General features: G+C 30.4%; 7 protein-coding genes across 11 annotated transcripts; all 7 read left to right on the top strand.

The window, feature by feature from the left end:
* Positions 380-871, top strand: LOC104786755 (tropinone reductase homolog At2g29310-like). Its single transcript, XM_019245282.1, has 3 exons — positions 380-398; positions 482-588; positions 680-871. Exons 1-3 carry the CDS (start codon positions 380-382, stop codon positions 869-871), a joined length of 318 nt encoding a protein of 105 aa, XP_019100827.1.
* On the top strand, positions 1,325-2,639 carry LOC104786756 (tropinone reductase homolog At2g29310). Its single transcript, XM_010512203.2, has 5 exons — positions 1,325-1,453; positions 1,527-1,734; positions 1,845-2,061; positions 2,155-2,261; positions 2,354-2,639. The coding sequence occupies exons 1-5, from the start codon at positions 1,389-1,391 to the stop codon at positions 2,546-2,548; spliced, it is 792 nt and encodes a 263-aa protein (XP_010510505.1). The 5' UTR covers positions 1,325-1,388; the 3' UTR covers positions 2,549-2,639.
* LOC104786757 (tropinone reductase homolog At2g29340-like) lies at positions 5,641-7,005 on the top strand. Of its 2 annotated transcripts, none has more exons than XM_010512204.1 (5): positions 5,641-5,794; positions 5,888-6,095; positions 6,178-6,394; positions 6,488-6,594; positions 6,689-7,005. In XM_010512204.1, exons 1-5 carry the CDS (start codon positions 5,730-5,732, stop codon positions 6,878-6,880), a joined length of 789 nt encoding a protein of 262 aa, XP_010510506.1. In that variant the 5' UTR covers positions 5,641-5,729; the 3' UTR covers positions 6,881-7,005. The 2 variants fall into 2 exon arrangements, with proteins under 2 accessions (XP_010510506.1, XP_019101441.1); XM_019245896.1 differs by having other exon boundaries at positions 5,741-5,798; positions 5,881-6,095.
* LOC104786758 (tropinone reductase homolog At2g29320-like) lies at positions 7,639-9,028 on the top strand. The gene is made up of 5 exons (XM_010512205.2): positions 7,639-7,748; positions 7,847-8,054; positions 8,142-8,361; positions 8,482-8,591; positions 8,698-9,028. The coding sequence occupies exons 1-5, from the start codon at positions 7,684-7,686 to the stop codon at positions 8,887-8,889; spliced, it is 795 nt and encodes a 264-aa protein (XP_010510507.1). The 5' UTR covers positions 7,639-7,683; the 3' UTR covers positions 8,890-9,028.
* Positions 11,608-13,475, top strand: LOC104786759 (tropinone reductase homolog At2g29330-like). Of its 2 annotated transcripts, none has more exons than XM_010512206.2 (5): positions 11,608-11,699; positions 11,794-12,001; positions 12,108-12,324; positions 12,927-13,045; positions 13,137-13,475. In XM_010512206.2, exons 1-5 carry the CDS (start codon positions 11,635-11,637, stop codon positions 13,326-13,328), a joined length of 801 nt encoding a protein of 266 aa, XP_010510508.1. In that variant the 5' UTR covers positions 11,608-11,634; the 3' UTR covers positions 13,329-13,475. The 2 variants fall into 2 exon arrangements, with proteins under 2 accessions (XP_010510508.1, XP_019101438.1); XM_019245893.1 differs by having other exon boundaries at positions 11,646-11,703; positions 11,793-12,001.
* LOC109133092 (tropinone reductase homolog At2g29340-like) lies at positions 16,211-17,698 on the top strand. 2 transcript variants are annotated; one of them, XM_019245899.1, is made up of 5 exons: positions 16,211-16,361; positions 16,472-16,679; positions 16,766-16,982; positions 17,104-17,210; positions 17,298-17,698. In XM_019245899.1, exons 1-5 carry the CDS (start codon positions 16,324-16,326, stop codon positions 17,487-17,489), a joined length of 762 nt encoding a protein of 253 aa, XP_019101444.1. In that variant the 5' UTR covers positions 16,211-16,323; the 3' UTR covers positions 17,490-17,698. The 2 variants fall into 2 exon arrangements, with proteins under 2 accessions (XP_019101444.1, XP_019101445.1); XM_019245900.1 differs by having other exon boundaries at positions 16,293-16,365; positions 16,456-16,679.
* LOC104789221 (tropinone reductase homolog At2g29320-like) lies at positions 18,807-20,270 on the top strand. Of its 2 annotated transcripts, none has more exons than XM_019245894.1 (5): positions 18,807-19,024; positions 19,137-19,344; positions 19,429-19,645; positions 19,733-19,839; positions 19,924-20,270. In XM_019245894.1, the coding sequence occupies exons 1-5, from the start codon at positions 18,957-18,959 to the stop codon at positions 20,113-20,115; spliced, it is 792 nt and encodes a 263-aa protein (XP_019101439.1). In that variant the 5' UTR covers positions 18,807-18,956; the 3' UTR covers positions 20,116-20,270. The 2 variants fall into 2 exon arrangements, with proteins under 2 accessions (XP_019101439.1, XP_019101440.1); XM_019245895.1 differs by having other exon boundaries at positions 18,971-19,024; positions 19,111-19,344.

Here is a 22,541-nt window from a genome sequence, read left to right as displayed (position 1 = left end):
AAAAAAAAAAAAAAAAAAAATTATGTAGAGAAGCGGAAGCAAGAAAGAACCAGAAACGAAAAATTTAGATCAAAGATCGTTTTTAGGCTCTGATACCATGTTATGAATGGAAGAATTAAATTGTCTCTTATCGAAGATGAACAGAGGTATTTATACAATGGAGATCCTAAGTATCAGGAATATATGATAAGCCTAAATATTAGATAGATTACAACAAGATATATTATGTAGTTATCTCTATAATTTCCATATCTCAACAAACTTGGAAGCTGCTTACCATTTTTGCCAAATTTCACATCCTCTCTTGAAGGCTTCAGGCTATGGTAGCATCATCTTCATTTCCTCTGTTGTAGGACTTGTATACATTGACTGTGGATCAATGTATAGTCTAACAAAAGGTAAGAACAGTAACTACTAGATTGCTATTAAATAATCAACTAGGAGTCTCTTTTTTTTTTTTTTTTCCTCTAGTATTTTACAGGAGCTCTGAATCAGCTAGCAAGAAATTTGGCATGTGAATGGGCGAAAGATGGCATAAGAGCCAATGCTGTTGCTCCTAATATTATCAAAACTCCTTCCGCTCAACCAGTAATATATAAAAGACGACTTATACATTATTTTTTTTGTTAATGTAACAGCCTCAGTTCTTCTAATCATATTTCAGTTTTGTTTCTTGAAGTATCTTGATGACATCAATTTCAAGGAGGGATTGTTCAGTAGAACTCCACTTGGTCGCGCTGGAGAGCCGAAGGAAGTTGCATCATTAGTGGTCTTCTTGTGTCTACCTGAAGCTTCTTATATTACTGGTCAAACCATTTGCGTTGATGGAGGTCTCACTGTTAATGGCTTCTCCTATCAGCCTCAAGCTTGACAAAGACATTTTCACGTTTTGACCTGTTTAAATTTTCTCTCTAATAACAACTCTCACGCTACGAGAGTTTATGAGTTTGTGTCCCTTGTAGAGATTTTACTTTATACAGCACAATTTCCACAAACAAACACACTATGTTAAGTTACTGTTTTGAGTCACTAATCTATATCAAAGAGTAAACCATGACAACTAACCATCCATCAGTTTTTTTTTTGTAATTTTATATAAAGACGTGGAAACGTTTACGGTATTTGGTTCACATACGAGTCTGACTTAGATTTTCAGTTGTGTTTTATGAGTGAAGCTATTGAAAAGGAAATATTAAGTAAGTATTGGTTGAAAGATTTTTGAAAAGTCATTTTTGCAAGGGACCACTAACTTAGATATTTTAGTCATGTTCTCTTATGGCTACATAATATTTCCACCACACACTTATTTGATCCACATTCATCATTGTATATATAAATAAAATCTGTGGCATTTCTGGTCACTTTAATTCAGGTAAGATACAAGAAAGATGGATCAAAGATGGAGTCTTGAAAGTATGAATGCTCTTGTGACCGGTGGAGCCAGCGGAATTGGGTTAGTCTTTCTTATCTTTTCTATCCATTGTTCTGTTTGCTATTTAGCTTTCTCATGGGTCAAGAGTGTTTAGGTATGCCATAGTAGATGAGTTAGCTGGTTTTGGAGCTAGAATCCATGTATGTGACATATCTGAGGCCAAGCTTAATCAAAGTTTAAGTGAATGGAAAAAGAAAGGGTTTCAAGTCAGTGGCTCGGTCTGTGATGTAACCTCTTGTCCCGAGAGAGAAAATCTTATGCAAACCGTCTCCTCACTGTTCGATGGAAAACTCAACATTCTAGTAAGTAAACGATCTTAATACACATAAACACCTAAGCCTAGTTGCTCAATGAGTACTCCTAAACAGAAACCTAATGCAAACGCTTAAGCATTTATGTTCAAAATATATAGGTTAATAACGTGGGTGTAATTCGTGGGAAGCCAACAACAGAATATGTGGAAGAAGATTTCTCTTTCCACATCTCAACAAATTTGGAAGCTGCTTTCCATTTTAGCCAGCTCTCACATCCTCTCTTAAAGGCTTCCGGAAATGGAAGCATCGTCTTTATTTCCTCGGCTACAGGGATTGTATCAGTTTCATGTGGATCCATTTATAGTCTAACGAAAGGTATAACCAAGACGGTTTGTACTAGAGGCAGTTCATTGCAAGATTGACTAACCAAGACGGGTTTTTATTGGTTGTTGTTCATTTCTTTTATAGGTGCTTTGGTTCAGCTAGCTAAAAATTTGGCATGTGAATGGGCAAAAGATGGCATAAGAGCCAATGCTGTTGCTCCTAATATCATCAATACTCCTATGTCTCAATCTGTAATAAATCAAAGACTACTTTTAAAATATTTTTGTGTGAATATAACAACCTCAATTACTCTAATAATTTCTCATTTGTTTATTCTTAAAAGTATCTTGAGGACGCAAGTTTCAAGGAGGGATTGTTCAGTAGAACTCCACTTGGCCGTGCTGGAGAGCCGAACGAAGTTGCATCACTAGTGGTGTTCTTGTGTCTTCCTGCAGCTTCTTATATTACTGGTCAAACCATTTGTGTTGATGGAGGGTTCACTGTTAATGGCTTCTCTTATCAGCCACAAGCTTTATAATGAGCTTTTCACGTTTTGTCTATTTACTTTATACAGCACAATTTTCACCAATTAACAAAAATACACTATGTTAAGCAGTTGATTCTTTTGAGTGACTAATCTATATCAAAGAGCAAACCATGACAACTAAACATATCCATCATTTTATTTGCCACATCAAAAGTGTGAAGGTAACAGTTCCATTTTAGTTATTTTATAGAAAAAATTTGAATACATACCTTATTAATTTTAGAAGGAAATTTGAAATGTATACTAATTTTTTAAAATCTTTGAAATGTACCTTATATATTGCACAAAATGACTATTTTGTCTTTAATTAAAAAATAAAAATAAATTCAATATAACAAAATTAATTCATTTGACAAAATTATTTCTAAAAGCATTGCATAAAATAGATATTCAAAATTTTGTTAATTTTTTTAGAAAATGATGAATTAATATATTATATATAATATTAATCAATAACTAAAAGACTAAAATTAAGATAAAATAAATAAAATATGCCCTTAAATAATAATTAAAATATCTGGTCTTATTTAGTAATATAATTTCAAAAAATTATTATATAAAAATAAATAAAATTAATTAGAATTATTATTTTTTTTGGATTTATGTTTAGTAAAATTTCAGATAATAATAGTTTTTAAAAATATATATATATAATCAAATATTGTGAGCTTTTAGAAAATAAATCAACAGTTCAAAAAAATCGACTATGTAACAAATCAATTAATATAAAAAGAAGCCAACAAAACATAAATCAGCAGGAATAAAATATAAGTCGATAGTTCAAAAAATCAAACATATTAATAAATCAACGTAAAATGAAATAAGTCTATTAAGACCAAACAAATTGACGAGAAAAAATATAAGTCAACAAACATAACAAATAAGTCAACATCATCAAAAGTCAACTATGTAAAAAAATAATCAAACAAAAAAAAAGTCGAGAATTTTAAAATAAATCGATAAAAAAAAAATAATTCGATAAAAATTAAACTTAAATCAACCATTCAAAATATCAATTTCATTAATAAATCAATATAAAATAATTGAGTCAAAACAAATAAGTAGAAAAAAAATTAAACTTAAATCAACAACTAGCTTACATATTTTAATTTAGCCGCCACACACTTATTGGTGCACGAGTCTGACTTGTAGTTTCAGTTGTCTTTTTGGACCACTAGCTTAGATATTTTAATGGGCTATATTAATCTGTACCCTTAGTAGAATGAAAAATTAAATTTCTAACCTTTCTTATTTGTTTATTAGTTCTCTCTCTTCTCCCTCCTTTTTCTAACCATATTTATCCCTCTATTTTTATATTAACTACCAAAATGCCATTGGCAGTGACACTGTTCATCCGGTAACATTATTCATAAACCGTTCAGTGACACTGTTCAACGTCACAGTTCATCAGACAACAGCATAAAATATTTTATGATTTTAGTGTCTGATTACTTATTTAGCAAGCTAAATATTTTGATATCATGATAACTTTACACATTATGTATTAAATGCATACTTATCAATATAAAATTATGAATCAAAGTTTTCTATTATTAAAAATATGTATATATTAATTTAAATAAAAAAGAAGTAGTTTTTCTCTTACATAATTAACATGATAACAATTATAGTAACATGTTATCTAGAATGATAATGTGCTAACATATTAAAAATCGGGATAATATTTGTATTAACACGGTAAAATAGTTGATATATGGATTACATTTATATTAACATATAACTTATATAATATTACCCCATAAATAATTAAAAACAAAGTCATTATATGTATGAGGGAAATCATTTATACATGTTTATTTTATATTTTTAATACGAGAAAATATTATAATAACGAATTATGAAGAATATTAGAAATGTAAACGATTAATAATGTATTAAATTTATTTGTGACATACTAAATTATATTTCATTTTTTACCACCAAAAGAAAAAGTTCATCTTCACCACCGATAAAATCATCATCGAAATATGAAGAATGTTAGCAAGCTAAATAGTTTGATATCACCGAAGTATGAAGAATGTTAGCAAGCTAAATAATTTGATATGAAAATGAATCACCACCAAATTATGAAGATGAATCACCACCAAAAAAAAAAAAAATCATCTTCACCACCAAATTATGAAGAATGTTAGCAAGCTAAATAGTTTAATATCATGATAACTTTATACATTATGTATTAAATGTATACTTATCGATATAAAATTATGAATCAAAGTTTTCTATTATTAAAAATATGTATATATTAATTTAAATTAAAAAGAACTAGTATTTCTCTTACATAATTAACATGATAACAATTATAGTAACATGTTATTTAGAATGATAACATGCTAACATATTAAATATCAGGATAATATTGTATTAACACCCTAAAATAGTTGATATATGGGTTACATTTATATTAACATATAACTTATATAATGTTAACCCATAAATAATTAAAAACAAGGTTATATGTATGAGAGAATTATTTATACATGTTTATTTTATATGTTTAACACGATAAAATTATAATAACAAATTATAAAAAATGTTAGAAAGGTAAACGATTAATAATGTGTTTAAGTTTATTTGTAACATACTAAGTTATATTTCATTTTTTTCCACCAAAAAAAAAAAATCATCTTCTCCATCGATAGAATCATCACTATCACCATCAGAACTATCAACTTTAACAATCATTTCCGTTGCTAAAACTCAACCATCTCTTCGCCGGAAACTTTAGTCGGTACAATTATCTTCATCTTCATCATCTCTTTTTGTCGGGTAAACCACCACCATCACAAGTGATCCACACAACTCACCGTTTTTAGATTTCTAGTAAACTTTTGTTTCCCATAATTTTTAATCATTCGATTTTAATTTTATTTTGACATTGTTAATATCTGGTGTTGGAGAAATAAAATAAAATAAAAGAAAGAAAAGAAGAGGAGAGAAAAGTTAGAAAGGGTAGAAATGTCAAAAAGCTGGTGATAGTGACGTTCCAGTGACCATACGGTCCAACGAATTATCAAGTCTTTGATGGGTACAGATTGCAATTTTCCTATTTTAAATTAGCACCACACACTTATTGATCAACATTCATCATTGTATACATAGGTAATATCTGTGGTATTTCTGGTCACTTCAATTCAAGTAAGATACAAGAAAGATGGATAAAAGATGGAGTCTTCAAAGTATGACTGCTCTTGTCACCGGTGGAGCCAGCGGAATCGGGTTCGTCTTTCTTCTCTGTTTTATCTCTACATCAACTTTTCAATCTATTGTTCTGTTTGCTGTTTAGCTTCCTGATGGTTCAAGAGTGTTTAGGTATGCCATAGTGGATGAGTTAGCTAGTTTTGGAGCTAGAATCCATGTATGTGACATATCTGAAACTCTGCTTACTCAAAGTTTAAGCGAATGGGAAAAGAAAGGGTTTCAAGTGAGTGGATCAGTTTGTGATGTAAGCTCTCGTCCCGAGAGAGAAAAGCTGATGCAAACCATCTCCTCGCTGTTCGATGGCAAACTCAACATTCTTGTAAGTGAAATTAACTTATAGTATAGTAGTACTCCTTAATAAATAGAAGTCTAACGCAAACGCCTAAGCATATATGTTATAGGTTAATAATGTTGGTGTACTTCGTGGGAAGCTAACAACAGAATATGTGGAAGAAGATTTCTCTTTCCACATGTCAATAAATTTGGAAGCTGCTTTCCATTTTAGTCAGCTTTCACATCCTCTCTTAAAGGCTTCAGGCAATGGAAGCATCGTCTTTGTTTCCTCTGTTGCAGGGATTGTATCACTTGATGGTGCATCCATTTATAGTTTAACTAAAGGTAACCATGCGTGGTTTGTACTAGAGGCAGTTCATTGCAAGACTGACTAACCAAGAAGGGGTGTTTTTTTTGTTGCTGTTGTTTTTTTTATAGGAGCTTTGATTCAGCTAGCTAAAAATTTGGCATGTGAATGGGCAAAAGAGGGCATAAGAGCCAATGCTGTTGCGCCAAATGCTATCACGACTCCTATGTGTCAATCTGTAATAAATCAAAGACAACTTTTTACATGTTTTTGTGTGAATATAACAACAACCTCAGTTTCTCTAATAATTTGTGCATTGTGTATTCTTAAAGTATCTTGAGGACGTCAGTGTCAAGGAGGCATTGTTGAGTAGAATTCCACTTGGTCGCTTAGGAGAGCCGAATGAAGTTGCATCAACAGTGGTGTTCTTGTGTCTACCTGCAGCTTCTTATATAACTGGTCAAACCATTTGTGTTGATGGAGGTTTCAGTGTTAATGGCTTCTCTTATCAGCAGCAGGTTTGAGAATGGTCATGTTATGTTCTTGTCTTAATATCCTAAACTCCCTATTGGCCTTGTAACCTGTCAAAAACTCTGCTCAATAAAATTCTATGTGGATTCTTTCCACAAGAGAGAAAAACTTATGCAAATCGCTTCAACGATGTTCGATGCATCTTTATTTAAAGAAACTACGCATACCCTTTCCTAATATTATACAATTGTTAAGATTTGAGTATTCGTAAAACGGGATGAACAAGAAACCTAGCAAAAAGATGTTTCCGATTAAAAAAGAATAAGCCCTTTTGCAGAAACAGAGCAGGCAAAAAGCAGAGTAAAACTTGGACTCAAATGAGAAATGGTCTTCAACTTCAACACTCATCCAAATACAGAATCATGTGACAACACACCTTGCTTTACAATCCCTATGCAAATATGCAATGATGACTCAGAGGGGAGATGGCGTCTCTTAGGCTCAATTGCACAAACAATCATTGTAGTCATCCAAAACTGAATGCAAAAGCTTAAAAGTTATTTCTCATATTCTCTGTTTTACGAAATATATAATTGTGAAGAAGTCAAAATCATATTAGAAGTTATCGATATATTAAGACTTTTGGAACACACTATAGCTTAAGCGAATACATCAAATGAATAATATCTAAAAAATTTCATTTTTGGTCAGGACCACTAACTTAGATATTCTAGCCATGTTCTCTTTGACTACTACATAATTTCTGAACCACACATACAAACTAACTCAATAATTCTGATCTGATCCACATTCATTGTATATATATTATTATCATTTCTAGTAACAAGCAAGAAAAATGGATAAAAGATGGAGTCTTCAAGGTATGACTGCTCTTGTGACCGGTGCAGCCAGCGGAATTGGGTTTGTCTATCTTTCTATATCACCTCTTTTACCCCATTGTTCTGCTTCTAAATGGTCACTATTTGAAGGAATTAAAGTTTGTGGAATGTTATGTTTAGGTATGCCATAGTAGAAGAGTTGGCTGGTTTTGGAGCTAGAATCCATGTGTGCGATATATCCGAAACTCTGCTCAATCAAAGTTTAAGCGAATGGGAAAAGAAAGGGTTTCAAGTGAGTGGTTCAGTTTGTGATGTAACTTCTCGTCCAGAGAGAGAAAAGCTGATGCAAACCGTCTCATCCGTGTTCGATGGCAAACTCAACATTCTTGTAAGTAAATGATCATTATATAGAAACAACTACGCATACTCTATAACTAAAATTCATATATGAGAGAATTTGTTTTGTACAACATAGGTTAATAACGTGGGCGTACTCAGGGGAAAGCCAACAACAGAATATGTGGCAGATGATTGGACTTTCCATATCTCAACAAACTTGGAAGCTGCTTACCATTTTTGCCAACTTTCACATCCTCTCTTGAAGGAGGCTTCAGGCTATGGAAGCATCATCTTCCTTTCCTCTGTTGCAGGGGTTATATCTTTCGACGCTGGATCCATTTATGGTCTAACAAAAGGTAACTTAAGTTAACCTAGCTAAGTTACTACTAGAGGCAATTCATTGCAAAATCAACAAGGAGTAGTATTTTTTTCTTTTACTTTAACAAAAAAAAATGTTTTGTTAATTTCTTTTACAGGAGCTCTGAATCAGCTAGCTAGAAATTTGGCATGTGAATGGGCAAAAGACGGCATANTAAGAGCTAATGCTGTTGCACCTAATGCTATCAAGACTGCTCAGTCTCAATCTGTAATAAATAAATAATATAAAACTCTTACTTTTTTTTGTTGTTGTTGTGAATTTAACAACCTCAATTCCTCTAATATATATTTTCCTAATTTTTTGTTTATAAAAGTTTCTTGAGGACGTCAGTTTCAAGGAGGCATTGTTGAGTAGAACTCCACTTGGCCGTGTTGGAGAGCCGAATGAAGTTGCATCACTAGTGGTCTTCTTGTGTCTACCTGCGGCTTCATATATCACAGGTCAAACTATTTGTGTTGATGGAGGCCTCACGGTTAACGGTTTCTCCTATAAACCACAGGCTTGAAAATGGCCTTGTCGTGTTTGGTTTGTAATTTCCTTCAACACACAACGTTCTCTATATCTCTAATAAAAATTATCTCTCTATGAGTTTATGTATGAAAATATAAATGAATTCACAATTCCATTATCGATAGAAGATTCAATTACACCCGCGGCACCCACAACTTTGCGGTAATATCTTTCAAAATCAAAATGCTATATGTTTCAGCACAGGTCTATTTGGCATTTATTGTTCGTGGTTTACTGGCTTTGGTAGTTTTTAATTCTGTTATGTGATTTGAAAGTTCCAGAAAGTGAGATTGGTGCTTTGTTAGGAACATTGATACTCTCATCAACGGCCCAAAGCAACATAACTTGATGAGAATGTTAATAACATTGAGAGATTATATATTACCGTCTATGTCACTGATTTTAAGAATGTTAATTGTAACACAACACAACATGATTACAGTGTACTTTTTTCTTTGCTGTTGGTTCGTCTCTGTCACTGAATTTGAATGATTGTAACATAAGTTAATAACATGATTATTCTATTTTGTTGTTGTTACGTCTATGTCTCTGATTTTACATGTTAACTGTAATACAACATGATTATATTTACTTATTTTTTTGTTGTTGTTGTTGTTCCGTCTTTGTCGCGTTTTTTGTTTGTCTTAAACTCTCACGACGAGAACGGCTTTGTCGTGTTCTATCTCGTGATTTCTTGATTCTTTCCCAGCAGCAAATAATTTAAGATCAAGGCACGATTACAGATTACATGTTAATTTATTTTCCCATCTATGCGCACCTCTCTATCGGTTTTGGGTCCTACTAAATAATGAGTAATAGAATTATAGAAATGCATTTGACCAAAGAAAATACTATCAAGGAACAGCCCATTTTGTAACGTTTATTTTAAAGAAATATTTGAAAACTAGCAAAACATATTTAGTACTAGTAGTTCACGCGATGCATAGTTTATATATGTATTATTAACTTCAAATATAAAATAAAATAGTTATTCATCAATTATATATGAAACATACACATGTAATTGTTAATATATGTCTTAAATTAATATTCATAATAATACGATTCAACTACAATTTTATAATTTATATATGTTATATAGTGTTTCACAGAAGGATGATGGAAAAAGAGGAAAGTTAAATTAAGTACATATTAAGAAATATTTTTGATTACAATATATTGTCAAAATTATTTAAACAGTATGATACTAACTTACTATAGTAATAAGTTATAGCAAAGTCAATTAAATATGTTTTTTTTTTTTGGAAAATAAAAAACTGATAAGTAGTCTAGACTGGTAAGTATAAGATCTTACTTAATTATTTTGATAGATAATTTTATTTTGTCCTATATATTAATTTTATTGGCATCATCTAAAAGTAATATAACATAAAATAATTATATATATGATAAGTCAATTTTAAAATAATTTATTAAAACGATATCACAAAATAAAAACCTTATACTATAATTTTAACCATTTTTTATAAAAATTCTTGAAAAGAAATGTGTGTTAAATTCAAAATATTTTTAAAGACAGTCAAACTGTAACTTATAGGATACTATTAATTACAAAGTTGAGTTGTGTCATTAATACATTATATATGATTAATACAATGTGATTTATATACATATATTAGAAAATATTATATATTTTTTAATTAGTCTATCATAAATTAATTTGGTTTCAGTTTTTACTGTAAAAGTATGAAACCATTTTCTATTTTTATTTAGTTTCAATTTGTTTCTATTTTTTAGTTGGGTTGATCAGTATTTTTATAAAGGTTCTATGGTGTATGATTTCATTATGAAATATATTAGATGTTAAAACTTTAAAATGGAAAAAAATTATTTTTGTTACAATGCTGGAAAAAATCAAAAAGCAAATTATACAACAATTTTTTTTAACAATCTATACACCAGATACAAATAAAATAACGTCAAATAAAAAAATAAAATTTAAAATTTAAAATTAATGAAAATGATACGTATCACAAAAGTGTAGTGCCAAATGTCACATTGTTAAACAAAGTTAGAAAAAAACCTTCTCTTATTATATAAGATTTTCAGGTTATTTAGCTTTTACAGATATTTTACATATCTAATAGATGTTGATATTTTGGAACGGAACTCATGCTACAACATTCCGGAACTGATGTCTTATTTTGTATATCCATCTAAACATAGTGATATTCCGACTCGATTAAAAAAAATCTATATTACAAACAAAAATGTCTATATGTTTAACTACATAAAAATGATATAAAATAATTGATTTGATTAATTATATCAGCAAAGTGTAATTACCTTTTTAATCAAATGTCTCGAGAAAATTTTACAGTTAAACGTATTTGAGCTATAACAATATTAGAATGGTTTTCTGGACAGTGATTGGAAACCATGCAAGTAATGACACAACACAAAAAAAAAAAATTATATGATGATTTGTAAGATCAGTAAATAAGTTTTTCGAGATTGTTGAATTTAGTGTACCGACCATGGAATAAGGGTAGGTTCACAAAAGATATAGGACATATTATAAAAAAATAATGTTCTAGATATTATAATATATATACACAGATATACATATATATATATATATACTTTAAATATCTTTTAAGATTTTACTAGAAATGACCCACATTTTTCGTTAATATTTTATATATTATGAATTTATGACTATATATATACATATGTTATGTAGCATCTTTGGTATTTGCAAGTCACATGCAAACCTAAAATGGATAAAAGATGGAGTCTTCAAGGTATGACTGCCCTTGTAACTGGTGGAGCCAGTGGAATCGGGTTCGTCTTTCTTCTCTCTCTATATCATAATTTTGCCCATTCTTTTAGATTTATTTAAGATGTCGTCGCTAAGTTTTGGTTTGGATTGTTTTAGTCATGCAATAGTAGAGGAACTAGCCGGTTTGGGGGCCAAAATCCATGTATGTGACATATCCAAAACTCTTCTCAATCAAAGTTTATCCGAATGGGAGAAGAAGGGGTTTCTAGTGAGTGGTTCGGCCTGTGATGCATCCGTTCGTGGCGAGAGAGAAACACTTATGCAAACTGTCACAACGATATTCGATGGCAAGCTGAACATTCTTGTATGTTAATCTTAACTTAAGAAACTACGCATATTTTTTTCGGCTAGTAAGAAATGACATATATCGTAAGTTTTTTTTTTCTTACTTTTATCTGTTTAACATATAGGTGAACAACGTTGGTACAATACGCACAAAGGCAACAGTAGAATATGAGGCAGACGACTTCTCATTCCATATGTCTACAAACTTGGAATCTGCGTATCATCTTAGCCAGCTTTCACATCCATTGCTAAAGGCTTCAGGCTATGGAAGCATCATCTTTATTTCCTCTATAGCAGGGATTGTATCATTTGATGCTTCATCCATTTATGGTCTAACGAAAGGTAACCAGGGTTATTTGCTAAACTGACTAATCAGTAGAGAGATTGTCCATTTTACTAGACGAAATAATATCGTAGATTTATATAAGTTTCATTATGTATATACGAACTTTATAAATCTGAATAGGAGAAATTTTTACCTTTGATTTTTGTAAATCTAAATAGGAGAGTTGTTAACTACGTTTAATATTTGATAAAAACAAAAGAAGCTAATGTTTTAGTAAGCCATGCAAAATTCATGATCTTACAACTCATAATATTTGGGATGATTGGATTGACTAATGTATTTCCTATATATATACCAACTCATAATAGTTTATATATAGGTTTCATTGTAGTTGAGATATGAAGTTTTTAACATAGTAAATTAAAACAAAACACTTTTCGTGTCAGAAATATATGATCGAACTATCAATATATAGGGTTTTCGTTCATATTCAATAACATATATAAGGAGGATATTCACACAAACAAGACTAGTTGTTTGACCTTTATCCATTTCTAGAAAATCTTTGTATTTCAACATTAGTTATAATTTTCTTTGGGATTCCTAAAAGATGTCTCGTCGTAGTATTTATATTTTTCTTGTGTGTATATGTGTACAGGAGCTTTGAATCAACTAGCAAGAAATTTGGCTTGTGAATGGGCAAAAGACGGCACNAAAGACGGCATAAGAGCCAACGCTGTTGCTCCTAATTTTATCAAAACTGCACTGACTAAATCCGTAATTCACTCCCTCTCATTTTTTTTTTTCATTTTTTGGTCTTTTACAAATAACATCATCGCTTGTTTCTTACAATCTTTTGAACAATCAGTTTCTCGAAGACGCCGGTTTTAACGAGAGTTTGTCCAGTAGAACTCCACTTGGTCGTGCTGGAGAACCAAGCGAAGTTGCATCACTTGTAGCTTTTCTGTGTCTTCCTGCTGCTTCATATATTACTGGTCAGACCATTTGTGTTGATGGAGGTCTTACAGTTAGTGGCTTCTCCTATCAGCCACTGGCTTAAGCAATTGAGCCGAGTCTTGTTTTTTGGGTTGGTCTCGTGAAGAACATCCAACGATATATATATTCTCATGTATCATATTTATCCAAGTAAAACAATGTTAATTCGTCGGATTTTAAAAAACTTAATGAAATCTAATGTTATTATTAATTAGTAATTTGAAAATCTACTCTAAGATCCACAGGACAATTTGAAAACTATACTAAATTTGAAAAGAAATTTGAAAATTACACTTAATCTTATATTTATTTGAAAACTACACATTTTAAAATGAAAATGGACGGAAATAACCTTATTATTAAATAATTTTAACAATTAAATAAAACAATAAAAACTTAACTTATATTTAAAAATAAATCAACTTTAAAAATAAATTAAAAATTGTTAAATTCGGAATTAATTATTTAATAATTTAAAATTATAACGAAAATTACTTATTGTATTTTAAATAATGATTACATGAATAAATTTTTGATCTTAAAATTTTGATTAAAGAAAAAGAATTTAAATATTTTTGTTGATATTATTTAGTTTAAATTTATTTAAAAATAAATAATTCAAGATTATACAATTTATAATATATATATATATATATCAATGTTTTAGACTTATTTTAATCAAGGTTGATTTATTTATAATGTCGACTTTTTGAACAATCGTTTTGTTTTTTTACTTCTGTTGACTTAATTATCTTTGTCATCGACTAATATTAGAACAGTTGACTTATGTTATGGCTAGTGGATTTATAACATAGTCGATTTTTTTAACTGTTGACTTATATTTTTTGTTCAACGATTTATATTTGTTTTCTGTTAATTTGTTCATTTATTGTTGACTTATTATATTCTACATTGATTTATTAATAAGGGCAATATTTTGAAAGGTTGATTAAGGTTTAATTTTTGTCGACTTATTTATTTTTCCATCGATTTATTATAAAATTGTTGACTTTTTTTTTGATTATTTTTTTACAAAGTCGACTTTTGATGATGTTGACTTATTTATTTTGTTTGTTGATTTATATTTTTTCCCGTTGATTTGTTTGGTCTTTGTAGACTTATTTGATTTTAAGTTGACTTATTAATATGATTGACTTTTTTAACTGTCGACTTATATTTTATTTCTGTTGATTTATGTTTTTTCTTTGTTGACTTATATTAAAAAGTCGATTTATTTTTTTATTAATTGATTTGTTACATAGTCGATTTTTTTGAACTGTTGATTTATTTTGTAAAAGCTCACAATTTTTTTATTATTTTATTAAATTTAACAATTTTCAAAATAAATTAAAATATATAATTATTTTTCAAAACTTTTTTATTAAATGAAAACTAATATTATCTAAAACATTTACTAAACATAAATGGAAAAAAGAAAAATTCTAATTAATTTAATTTTAATTTTTATATAATAAATTTTTAAATTAAAATTACTAAATAATACCAGATCTTTAATCATGATTTAGTTTTTAAATTAATTTAATTTTCTAACAATGATGAGTTTAATTATTTTGTGTTAATTTCTTTAATGTTTAATTAATTATTAATTAAGTGTATATGTTATTTATTTATCTTAATTTAATCTTTTAGTTATTGATCAATATTATATATAATAAATTAATTCATAGTTTTTTAAAAAACAATTCAGAAAAATTCCGAATATCTAGTTTACATATTATTATTAAAAATAAAATTTTCAAATAAATTAATTTAATTATATTATATTTAGTTTAATTTAATTTGTAGCCAAGGATAAAATAGTCATTTAGTTCAACCCATAAGATACATTTCAAAGACCTAAAAGATTTAGTATAAAATTCAAATTTCCTATTAAGTTTGAGGTATGTATTCTAATTTTTTCAAGATCCACTGATAATAACATTTTCAAGATTTGATTTCAATGAATTTCCATAAAATCCTATTAAAACTTAAATCACTTAAAGAGAGTATTTTGCTATAGAGATAATTAATTACATGAGTGACAAAATATGAACTGAAAGATAAATTACTCTTTCTATTCATCTTATCTATAAATAGTTACCCTTAACCTGTTATTATCCTTAAATTTCACTGATGAACTATCTGTCTTTTTTTATTAGTTATGACAAAAATGGAGGGGAATCTTTGATTACATTTCCTAGTATGGCAACCGAGTTATCATGTAGATCGCCGTAGTGACCACCAGCCCTGGCCCATAAGGATGATGACATATGAGCTAAAATTATTAAATTAACGAGCGAGTTCTCTCTAAAATATATGGCAATTTTTTAAGCTCGGGAATCAACCATTTTATTGTGGAGTATAGGGACATGTTGTCTCGTGAATTATTCCAAATTTCCAACAGTACTTAAGCAATATTAAAGGTTCTCTCCACCACTAGAAAAAAAATGATAATAGTACTTCGACAGAAGCGAAAAGAAGAGAAAAACAAGTAATGACTTCAAGACCCTATAATGGCTACAAATCAAAAGAGCATAATTACAACTTCCCAAATGTAGCAAATATTCAACAAAAACTCATTCAGTAGAAGAGAGAAAGGGTATGTGCTTTTATCATACAATGGGTTAAACTTTTAAATGTTTGGTAAAGTGGGATGATCATGAAACCTAACCAGAAATTAAGGACAGAAGGTATAAAAGAGTCGTTTACCTGATTTTGGTTACCTAAACACACGTGGAATGTTTACCAACTTTTGTTCACCAATCTACATCTACTGATTCTATAAAGGACAACTGATTCTACCAAAGTGGACTTTTATGTCAAGATTTTGACTATTAACAGTCCAGTTTTCCTCTTGACCATTATTAACTTATATATATACTTTTGTCATGTTCTTTATTATGGATTATGGTTAACGTCTCCACCTCACATACAATACAAACAAAATCATTAATTGACACTTATCTCATTCATTGTCTATATAATAATGTGTATCACTTCTCTGATCATTTGCATGTAACATACAAGGAAAATGGATAAAAAGATGGAGTCTTCAAGGTATGACTGCTCTTGTAACCGGTGGAGCCAGCGGAATCGGGTTTGTAATTCTTTTCTCTTTATCCTCTCTGTTACCCATTGTTATGCTTCTACTTTAACATCCTAGATGGTCAAAGATTTCAAGGAATTTTAAGTTTGTGTAATGTTTAGGTATGCCATAGTAGAGGAGTTAGCTGGTTTTGGAGCTAGAGTCCATGTATGTGACATATCTGAAGCTAAGCTTAATCAAAGTTTAAGCGAGTGGGAAAAGAAAGGGTTTCAAGTGAGTGGCTCAGTCTGTGATGTGACCTCTCGTCCCGGGAGAGAAAAGTTGATGCAAACCATCTCCGCACAGTTTGACGGCAAACTCAACATTCTTGTAAGTAAATTATTGTTAAAGATAGTTAATAATCAAGTTAAGCATGAGAAAACTCTTAAAAGACTCTTTATTTTCAACATGCATAGGTAAACAATGTAGGTGGAATCCGCTCAAAGCCAACACCAGAATATACAGAAGACGATTTCGCTTTCCATCTCTCAACAAACGTGGAAGCTGCTTACCATTTTTGCCAACTTTCACATCCACTCCTAAAGGCTTCAGGCTATGGAAGCATCGTCTTTGTTTCCTCGGCTGCAGGGATAGTATCTTTTGACGCTGGATCCATTTATGGTCTAACGAAAGGTGACCAGAGACATATATAGTTACTATTAGAAGCATAGATGAAGTTCATTGCAAGGCTTACTAATTAACACCGAGTTTTGTATTTTTTTTTATTTTCTATGTATTGTTGATTTGTTTACAGGAGCTTTGATTCAGCTAGCTAAAAATTTGGCATGTGAATGGGCAAAACATGGCGTACGAGCCAACGCTGTTGCACCAAATGTCATCAATACTCCTCTGTCTCAATCTGTAATAATAACGACTCTTTCACATTTTCTTGTGACTGTAACTAATCATAGTTCCCTCTAACCATCTCTTAATTATTTTTTCTTCAAGTATCTTGAGGACATCAGTTTCAAGAACGGATTGTTGAGTAGGACTCCACTTGGTCGTATTGGAGAGCCGAATGAAGTCGCATCACTTGTAACTTTCTTGTGTCTACCTGCGGCTTCTTATATCACAGGCCAGACCATTTGTGTTGATGGAGGTCTCACTGTTAATGGTTTCTCCTATCAACCACAGGCTTGAGAATGGCATTGTGGTGTTTGTTTGTTTGTCTTAAATTCTCAATGTTTTCTCTCAAATAAAAACTCACATACTATGAGTTTCTTAATAATTAAAAAATAAATGATATCACAATTCCATTGTGGAGATGCTAATCTCTCTTGGATAGAAGCTTTGATTACAGTTGTAATGCCAACAACTTGCAGCAATATATAACTCTCATACTCGATCTTCATCTCAGACCCTAAATAACTAGATATACAAAGCTCATTCTCAAAGACAAACTCTTGAAGCATCACACTATGCTTTACAATCCCTATGTATAATGATGACTCAATGGAGACATGGCGCGTCTCTATGGCACAAACTATACCCAAAAGTGAGTGAAAATTTAAAAAGTTATTTCCTTTCTGTTTTACAAAATATATCATTAAAATGTCAAAGATCCATCATTACTTGCACCAAAAGTATAAAGAAATATTTTCCATTTTGCTCCAATCGAGAAAAAACATATTTATTCATATATCAAATTTGAAGATTTCATTAAGCATGAAAATGGTACAAATATTAATGAAATTAAAAGTAAGTAAAAGTTGTAAGAGAAGTTTGCGGTAAAACCATTACCTATGTAACAAAGGAAGAAGACTATCCACGTCAAGTAAAAATATTTTTTTGTCACGTCAATAATAGGAGGGACTCTATCCACGTCAAGTAGTTAATATAAACACAAATTTTGTCGGAATGTTCACCATTTTTACTTCTAGTTTCCGACTTTCCGTTGTCTTTTGTGAGTGAAGTTATTGAATTAGACATATGAGTAAGTTGTGGCCAATGATTTGACAACAGAATGTCATTTTTAAGCGGGACCACTTAACTCATGGATACATTACTAAGTAGAAATGGCTATTCAGCAGCCTCAGCCGTCAGACCATCAATTCAACAACGACTATTTCAACGTGCTTGAGAAAAAAGTTGCAAGATAAGTTTTACCAAAGAGAGAAAGAAAGAAGCCTATTTGATGTGTGTTGTTATCTAAACACGTGAAATCTTTACTGAATTATGTTCACCATAATTATGACTTCTAGTTTCAGTTTTTATTTGTGACTGATGTTATTATAAAAACAACAAATGAGTAATTAAGTTTGGCCGAACATTTTGACTATAAATAGTCATTTTTGCTTGGAACCACTAATTTAGATATTTTAGTCATGTTTTTTCGTACAAACATTTCCATCACACATACAAACATACTCATTAATTCGCACTCATATGATCCATATTCATCTATGGCATTGTCGTTCATTGCTATTAAACTTGGCAGATATCACTATGGAAGTTGGCCAATGTTTAATAGGTTTTATATATGTTCCCTATGGATGCTTAATTAATATATCCATGCACCTCATATTTAAAGGTTTAGTGATCTATCTTCATACTATATATAATTAATCAGTGGAATCTCTGGTTAGTGATAAGACATAGGTAGTCAAGATGGATAACAACAGATGGAGTCTTCAAAGTATGACTGCTCTTGTGACCGGTGGAGCCAGCGGAATCGGGTTTATATCTCTTCTATACTCTCTCTGTATCACCTATTTAATGCTCTGTTTCCTTATATAATATCATAAAAGATCAAGATTTCAAGAAAACTATGTTTATGGATCTGTTTAGGTATGCAATAGTAGAGGAGTTGGCTGGTTTTGGAGCTAGAGTCCATGTATGTGATATATCTGAAGTTAAGCTTAATCAAAGTTTAAGCGAATGGGAAAAGAAAAGGTTTCAAGTGAGTGGCTCAGTCTGTGATGTGACATCTCGTCCCGAGAGAGAAAAACTAATGCAAACTGTATCCTCGCTGTTCGGTGGCAAACTTAACATCTTAGTAAGTAACTTGATCTTAAAGAAACTGATCGAGTTTAGCATTTTCGTGAGGCAAACTTATGAAGACTCATTTTGTGAAACATAGGTAAACAATGTAGGTGGAATTCGCAACAAGCCAACGATTGAGAATGTGGCAGAAGACTTCTCATTCCATATCTCAACAAACTTGGAATCTGCTTACCATCTTAGCCAGCTTTCTCATCCTTTGATAAAGGCTTCAGGATTTGGAAGTATCGTCTTCATTTCCTCTATCGGAGGTGTTGTATCGATGGCTTGCGGATCCATTTTTTCTCTAGCCAAAGGTAACTACGTGTTGGTGTTGCTACTAGAGGCAAGACCAAGTCCCAAAAACGAGGGTCTTAAATCTTTGTTTTATATATCTTTTACAGGAGCTCTGCATCAGCTAGCTAAAAATTTGGCATGTGAATGGGCAAAAGACGGCATAAGAACCAATGTTGTTGCGCCAAATGCTATCACGACTCCCCTGTCTCAACATGTATACAACTATAACATTGTTTCTTGTCTGAATATTGTATCAACGTCAGTCCTTCTAATAATTTCTTAATTGTGTTTCTTAAAGTTTCTTGACGACATCAGTTTCAAGGAGGCATTGTTGAGTAGAACTCCACTTGGCCGTGTTGGAGAGCCGAGTGAAGTTGCATCACTAGTGGTCTTCTTGTGTCTACCTGCAGCTTCATATATCACAGGTCAAACTATTTGTATTGATGGTGGTCTCACTGTTAATGGATTCTCCTATCAGCCACATGCTTGATAATCTCTTTGTTGCGTTCTGTTTTCTTTTTCCTAAACCCTCAATGTTCTCTCTCTAATAAAAATCCTCACGCTGTGAGATTAGTTTATACATGAAAACATAAACGAGTTCACATTTCTAAGATGTTAATCTAGCTTGGATAGAATATTTGATTACATGGGAAACTCTTGACACCTTTAACGCCAACAATTTGGGCAATATTGTCTCTTTGATACTTAAAATAGAATCTTGATTGAGCATCTCACGAGAACAAACATACGTTTAAAACTAGAAAATCAAGCAATTCTGATGCAATTTTGTTTTTCATTTTTGTTCTTTTGTGTATGATATAATTTAGGTATATTTTCTCCTTCTTTGAATGATATATTAGGTGTTAGAATATAAATTATTGTTCTGTGAGAATATTTTTTGTACATCTTATTATTTATGTTAAAAATTTAGTCAGTTTATTAATTATTACAGAAATTCTAGCACTTCAAATTTTCAAAAGGTTACTAATATTGTCATATATTTTGGGGGAAAATTTTAATCTATACTAATAAAAAGTATGAGCTATAAACTCCTAAGGCTGTCCACCTAGGATTTAAAACAACCAATAGTGATAAGACATGTCACTAATTAACATTTTCTAAAATCTCCAGAATTTTATATATTAAGAATTATTTTAAACAACCTATCATGATTTGACATGTTATTCATTAACATTTTTAAAATTTCCAGAATTTTTTAGAAAAAGGAAAATTTTAAATTTATGGAAATCAAAGAACTATGCACAATATCCCACATCGGCTAGAAATTTTTTAGACAATGGTTCAGAACGAATAAGCTGGAAAGCTTGATTAATATCCCAGATCCGCTATAAATAAAATCAATATGCTTCCAACAACGAATAAGCTGGAAAGCTTGATTTATCAGGCTTCCAAGTTTAAAAGTTTTATTTGGTTTGATCTGGTTTTTTATTTGATCAAATTAAAACTTTAAAAAGTTTCAAAAAAATATTATAATATTTAAAAAATTTAAAATATTAAATATTATAAATATTGAAACTTTTAAAAGTTCTTAGCTTTTAAAAAGTTTTTAAATATTATAAGTTTCAAATTTTAAAGGTTTAAAATATTTTAAATATTGAAACTTTTTAAAAGGTTCAAATTTTATATTTTGAAACCTTTTAAAAATTTAAAATATTTAAAATATTGATGTAAAACATAAATTATCTTATTTATCTACATTTTTGTGCTTTTTATTTCTTATGAGCTGTAAAATATATTTTTGTGTATGATTTTATAGATGAGTTGATATTCTTTCATTAATTTTTTTAATTTTTGGGTCTAAGGAAGAAGTATTGACATCGCAAGACCTTAATTTGATGTTTGAGTCAAATTTTGAGGTTTAAAGAAGAAAGATGAATGACAAACACACATGTTTTATTAGCTATACATAGGCATGACCAGGGTTACGGTTGTCACGGTTACGGTTTATTAACCATCGGTTATGGTTAGAAATTTTTAAACCTTAACCAGAACTATTTAATAAACGGTTAAACAGTTACGTTTAAATACGGTTACGGTTCAAGCGGTTACTGTTATATAAGGTTACAATTATCTGATAATATGATACGGTTGATATTATTTGATGATATAATATAATTGATATTATTTATTTATAATTAATATGTTCTTATAGTGTACTCATATTTCTATATATCATATGATTCATATTAAATAAATAATTATTAGTATGTTTTATTATGTTTTTAAAATATTATAAACCAAAGTAAGGATTTTGGTTTGAGAAGTTTCTAAACGCGTTGATCTAAAACCAAATAAGTATATGGATTAAATTATCAATAATTGGGTGCATGTGTTGACTATGCTGGTTTTCATGAATTTCACAAATTATATGAGAAATTAAATGATTTTGTTCTTGGAGTTTGATGGGTTAACAAGTTGTGTGGTAGTCTTAAAAAAAGGTTTTTCAGTGGAAGAATGTGAAGAAGTTGACGAGGAAGGAGAAGAAAAAAGAGTATAACGAAGAACCAAACGGTAAAAGTAACGATGACAATTACCACAAAATTTGACAATGAAAATAACAAGAAATAATATAAAGAATAAGAAAACATTGAATAAAAAACACGAAAACATAAGTGGTAGTGATGTTCATATATTTTACCATGTTTTCCCTTAGTATATTCACATTTTTTGCATCTTTTGCTAGCCATGTTCACCATTATTGCATAGCTTTAGGACTAATCATGCATTAGAGTTTAGTTGCATTGCATTTGCATCTTTTCATGCATAATCAGGTGATTTTGGAGCTTAAGGAGCATGGAAGCAATGCTGAAGAGAAGTGAAGCAATCATGAAGGGAAAGCAAGAGAGTTAAGGCTGAAGAACCAAGGTCCAGAGTCCAACTCGACCGCACACTCGA

The sequence above is a fragment of the Camelina sativa genome, chromosome 5 (assembly GCF_000633955.1).
Source record: "Camelina sativa cultivar DH55 chromosome 5, Cs, whole genome shotgun sequence".
Taxonomy (NCBI): domain Eukaryota; kingdom Viridiplantae; phylum Streptophyta; class Magnoliopsida; order Brassicales; family Brassicaceae; genus Camelina; species Camelina sativa.
The sequence above is the reverse complement of the archived record's forward strand: the minus strand, read 5'-3'. Positions and strand labels throughout refer to the sequence as shown.

What these genes read in the sequence shown, in the direction of transcription:
- LOC104786755 (XM_019245282.1), top strand. An exon ending in AAACTCCTTCCGCTCAACCA is followed by an intron (nt 589 to 679) that starts GTAATATATAAA and finishes TGTTTCTTGAAG; the next exon opens with TATCTTGATGACATCAATTT.
- LOC104786756 (XM_010512203.2), top strand. Translation starts at nt 1,389, where the DNA reads ATGGATCAAAGATGGAGTCTTGAAAGTATGAATGCTCTTGTGACCGGT. An exon ending in ATGGAAAACTCAACATTCTA is followed by an intron (nt 1,735 to 1,844) that starts GTAAGTAAACGA and finishes CAAAATATATAG; the next exon opens with GTTAATAACGTGGGTGTAAT. An exon ending in CATTTATAGTCTAACGAAAG is followed by an intron (nt 2,062 to 2,154) that starts GTATAACCAAGA and finishes TTTCTTTTATAG; the next exon opens with GTGCTTTGGTTCAGCTAGCT.
- LOC104786757 (XM_010512204.1), top strand. Translation starts at nt 5,730, where the DNA reads ATGGATAAAAGATGGAGTCTTCAAAGTATGACTGCTCTTGTCACCGGT. An exon ending in GGTGGAGCCAGCGGAATCGG is followed by an intron (nt 5,795 to 5,887) that starts GTTCGTCTTTCT and finishes AAGAGTGTTTAG; the next exon opens with GTATGCCATAGTGGATGAGT. An exon ending in CATTTATAGTTTAACTAAAG is followed by an intron (nt 6,395 to 6,487) that starts GTAACCATGCGT and finishes TTTTTTTTATAG; the next exon opens with GAGCTTTGATTCAGCTAGCT.
- LOC109133092 (XM_019245900.1), top strand. Translation starts at nt 16,296, where the DNA reads ATGGATAAAAAGATGGAGTCTTCAAGGTATGACTGCTCTTGTAACCGG. An exon ending in GAGCCAGCGGAATCGGGTTT is followed by an intron (nt 16,366 to 16,455) that starts GTAATTCTTTTC and finishes AGGAATTTTAAG; the next exon opens with TTTGTGTAATGTTTAGGTAT. An exon ending in ATACTCCTCTGTCTCAATCT is followed by an intron (nt 17,211 to 17,297) that starts GTAATAATAACG and finishes TTTTTCTTCAAG; the next exon opens with TATCTTGAGGACATCAGTTT.
- LOC104789221 (XM_019245895.1), top strand. Translation starts at nt 18,971, where the DNA reads ATGGAGTCTTCAAAGTATGACTGCTCTTGTGACCGGTGGAGCCAGCGG. An exon ending in GGTGGAGCCAGCGGAATCGG is followed by an intron (nt 19,025 to 19,110) that starts GTTTATATCTCT and finishes CAAGATTTCAAG; the next exon opens with AAAACTATGTTTATGGATCT. An exon ending in GTGGCAAACTTAACATCTTA is followed by an intron (nt 19,345 to 19,428) that starts GTAAGTAACTTG and finishes TGTGAAACATAG; the next exon opens with GTAAACAATGTAGGTGGAAT.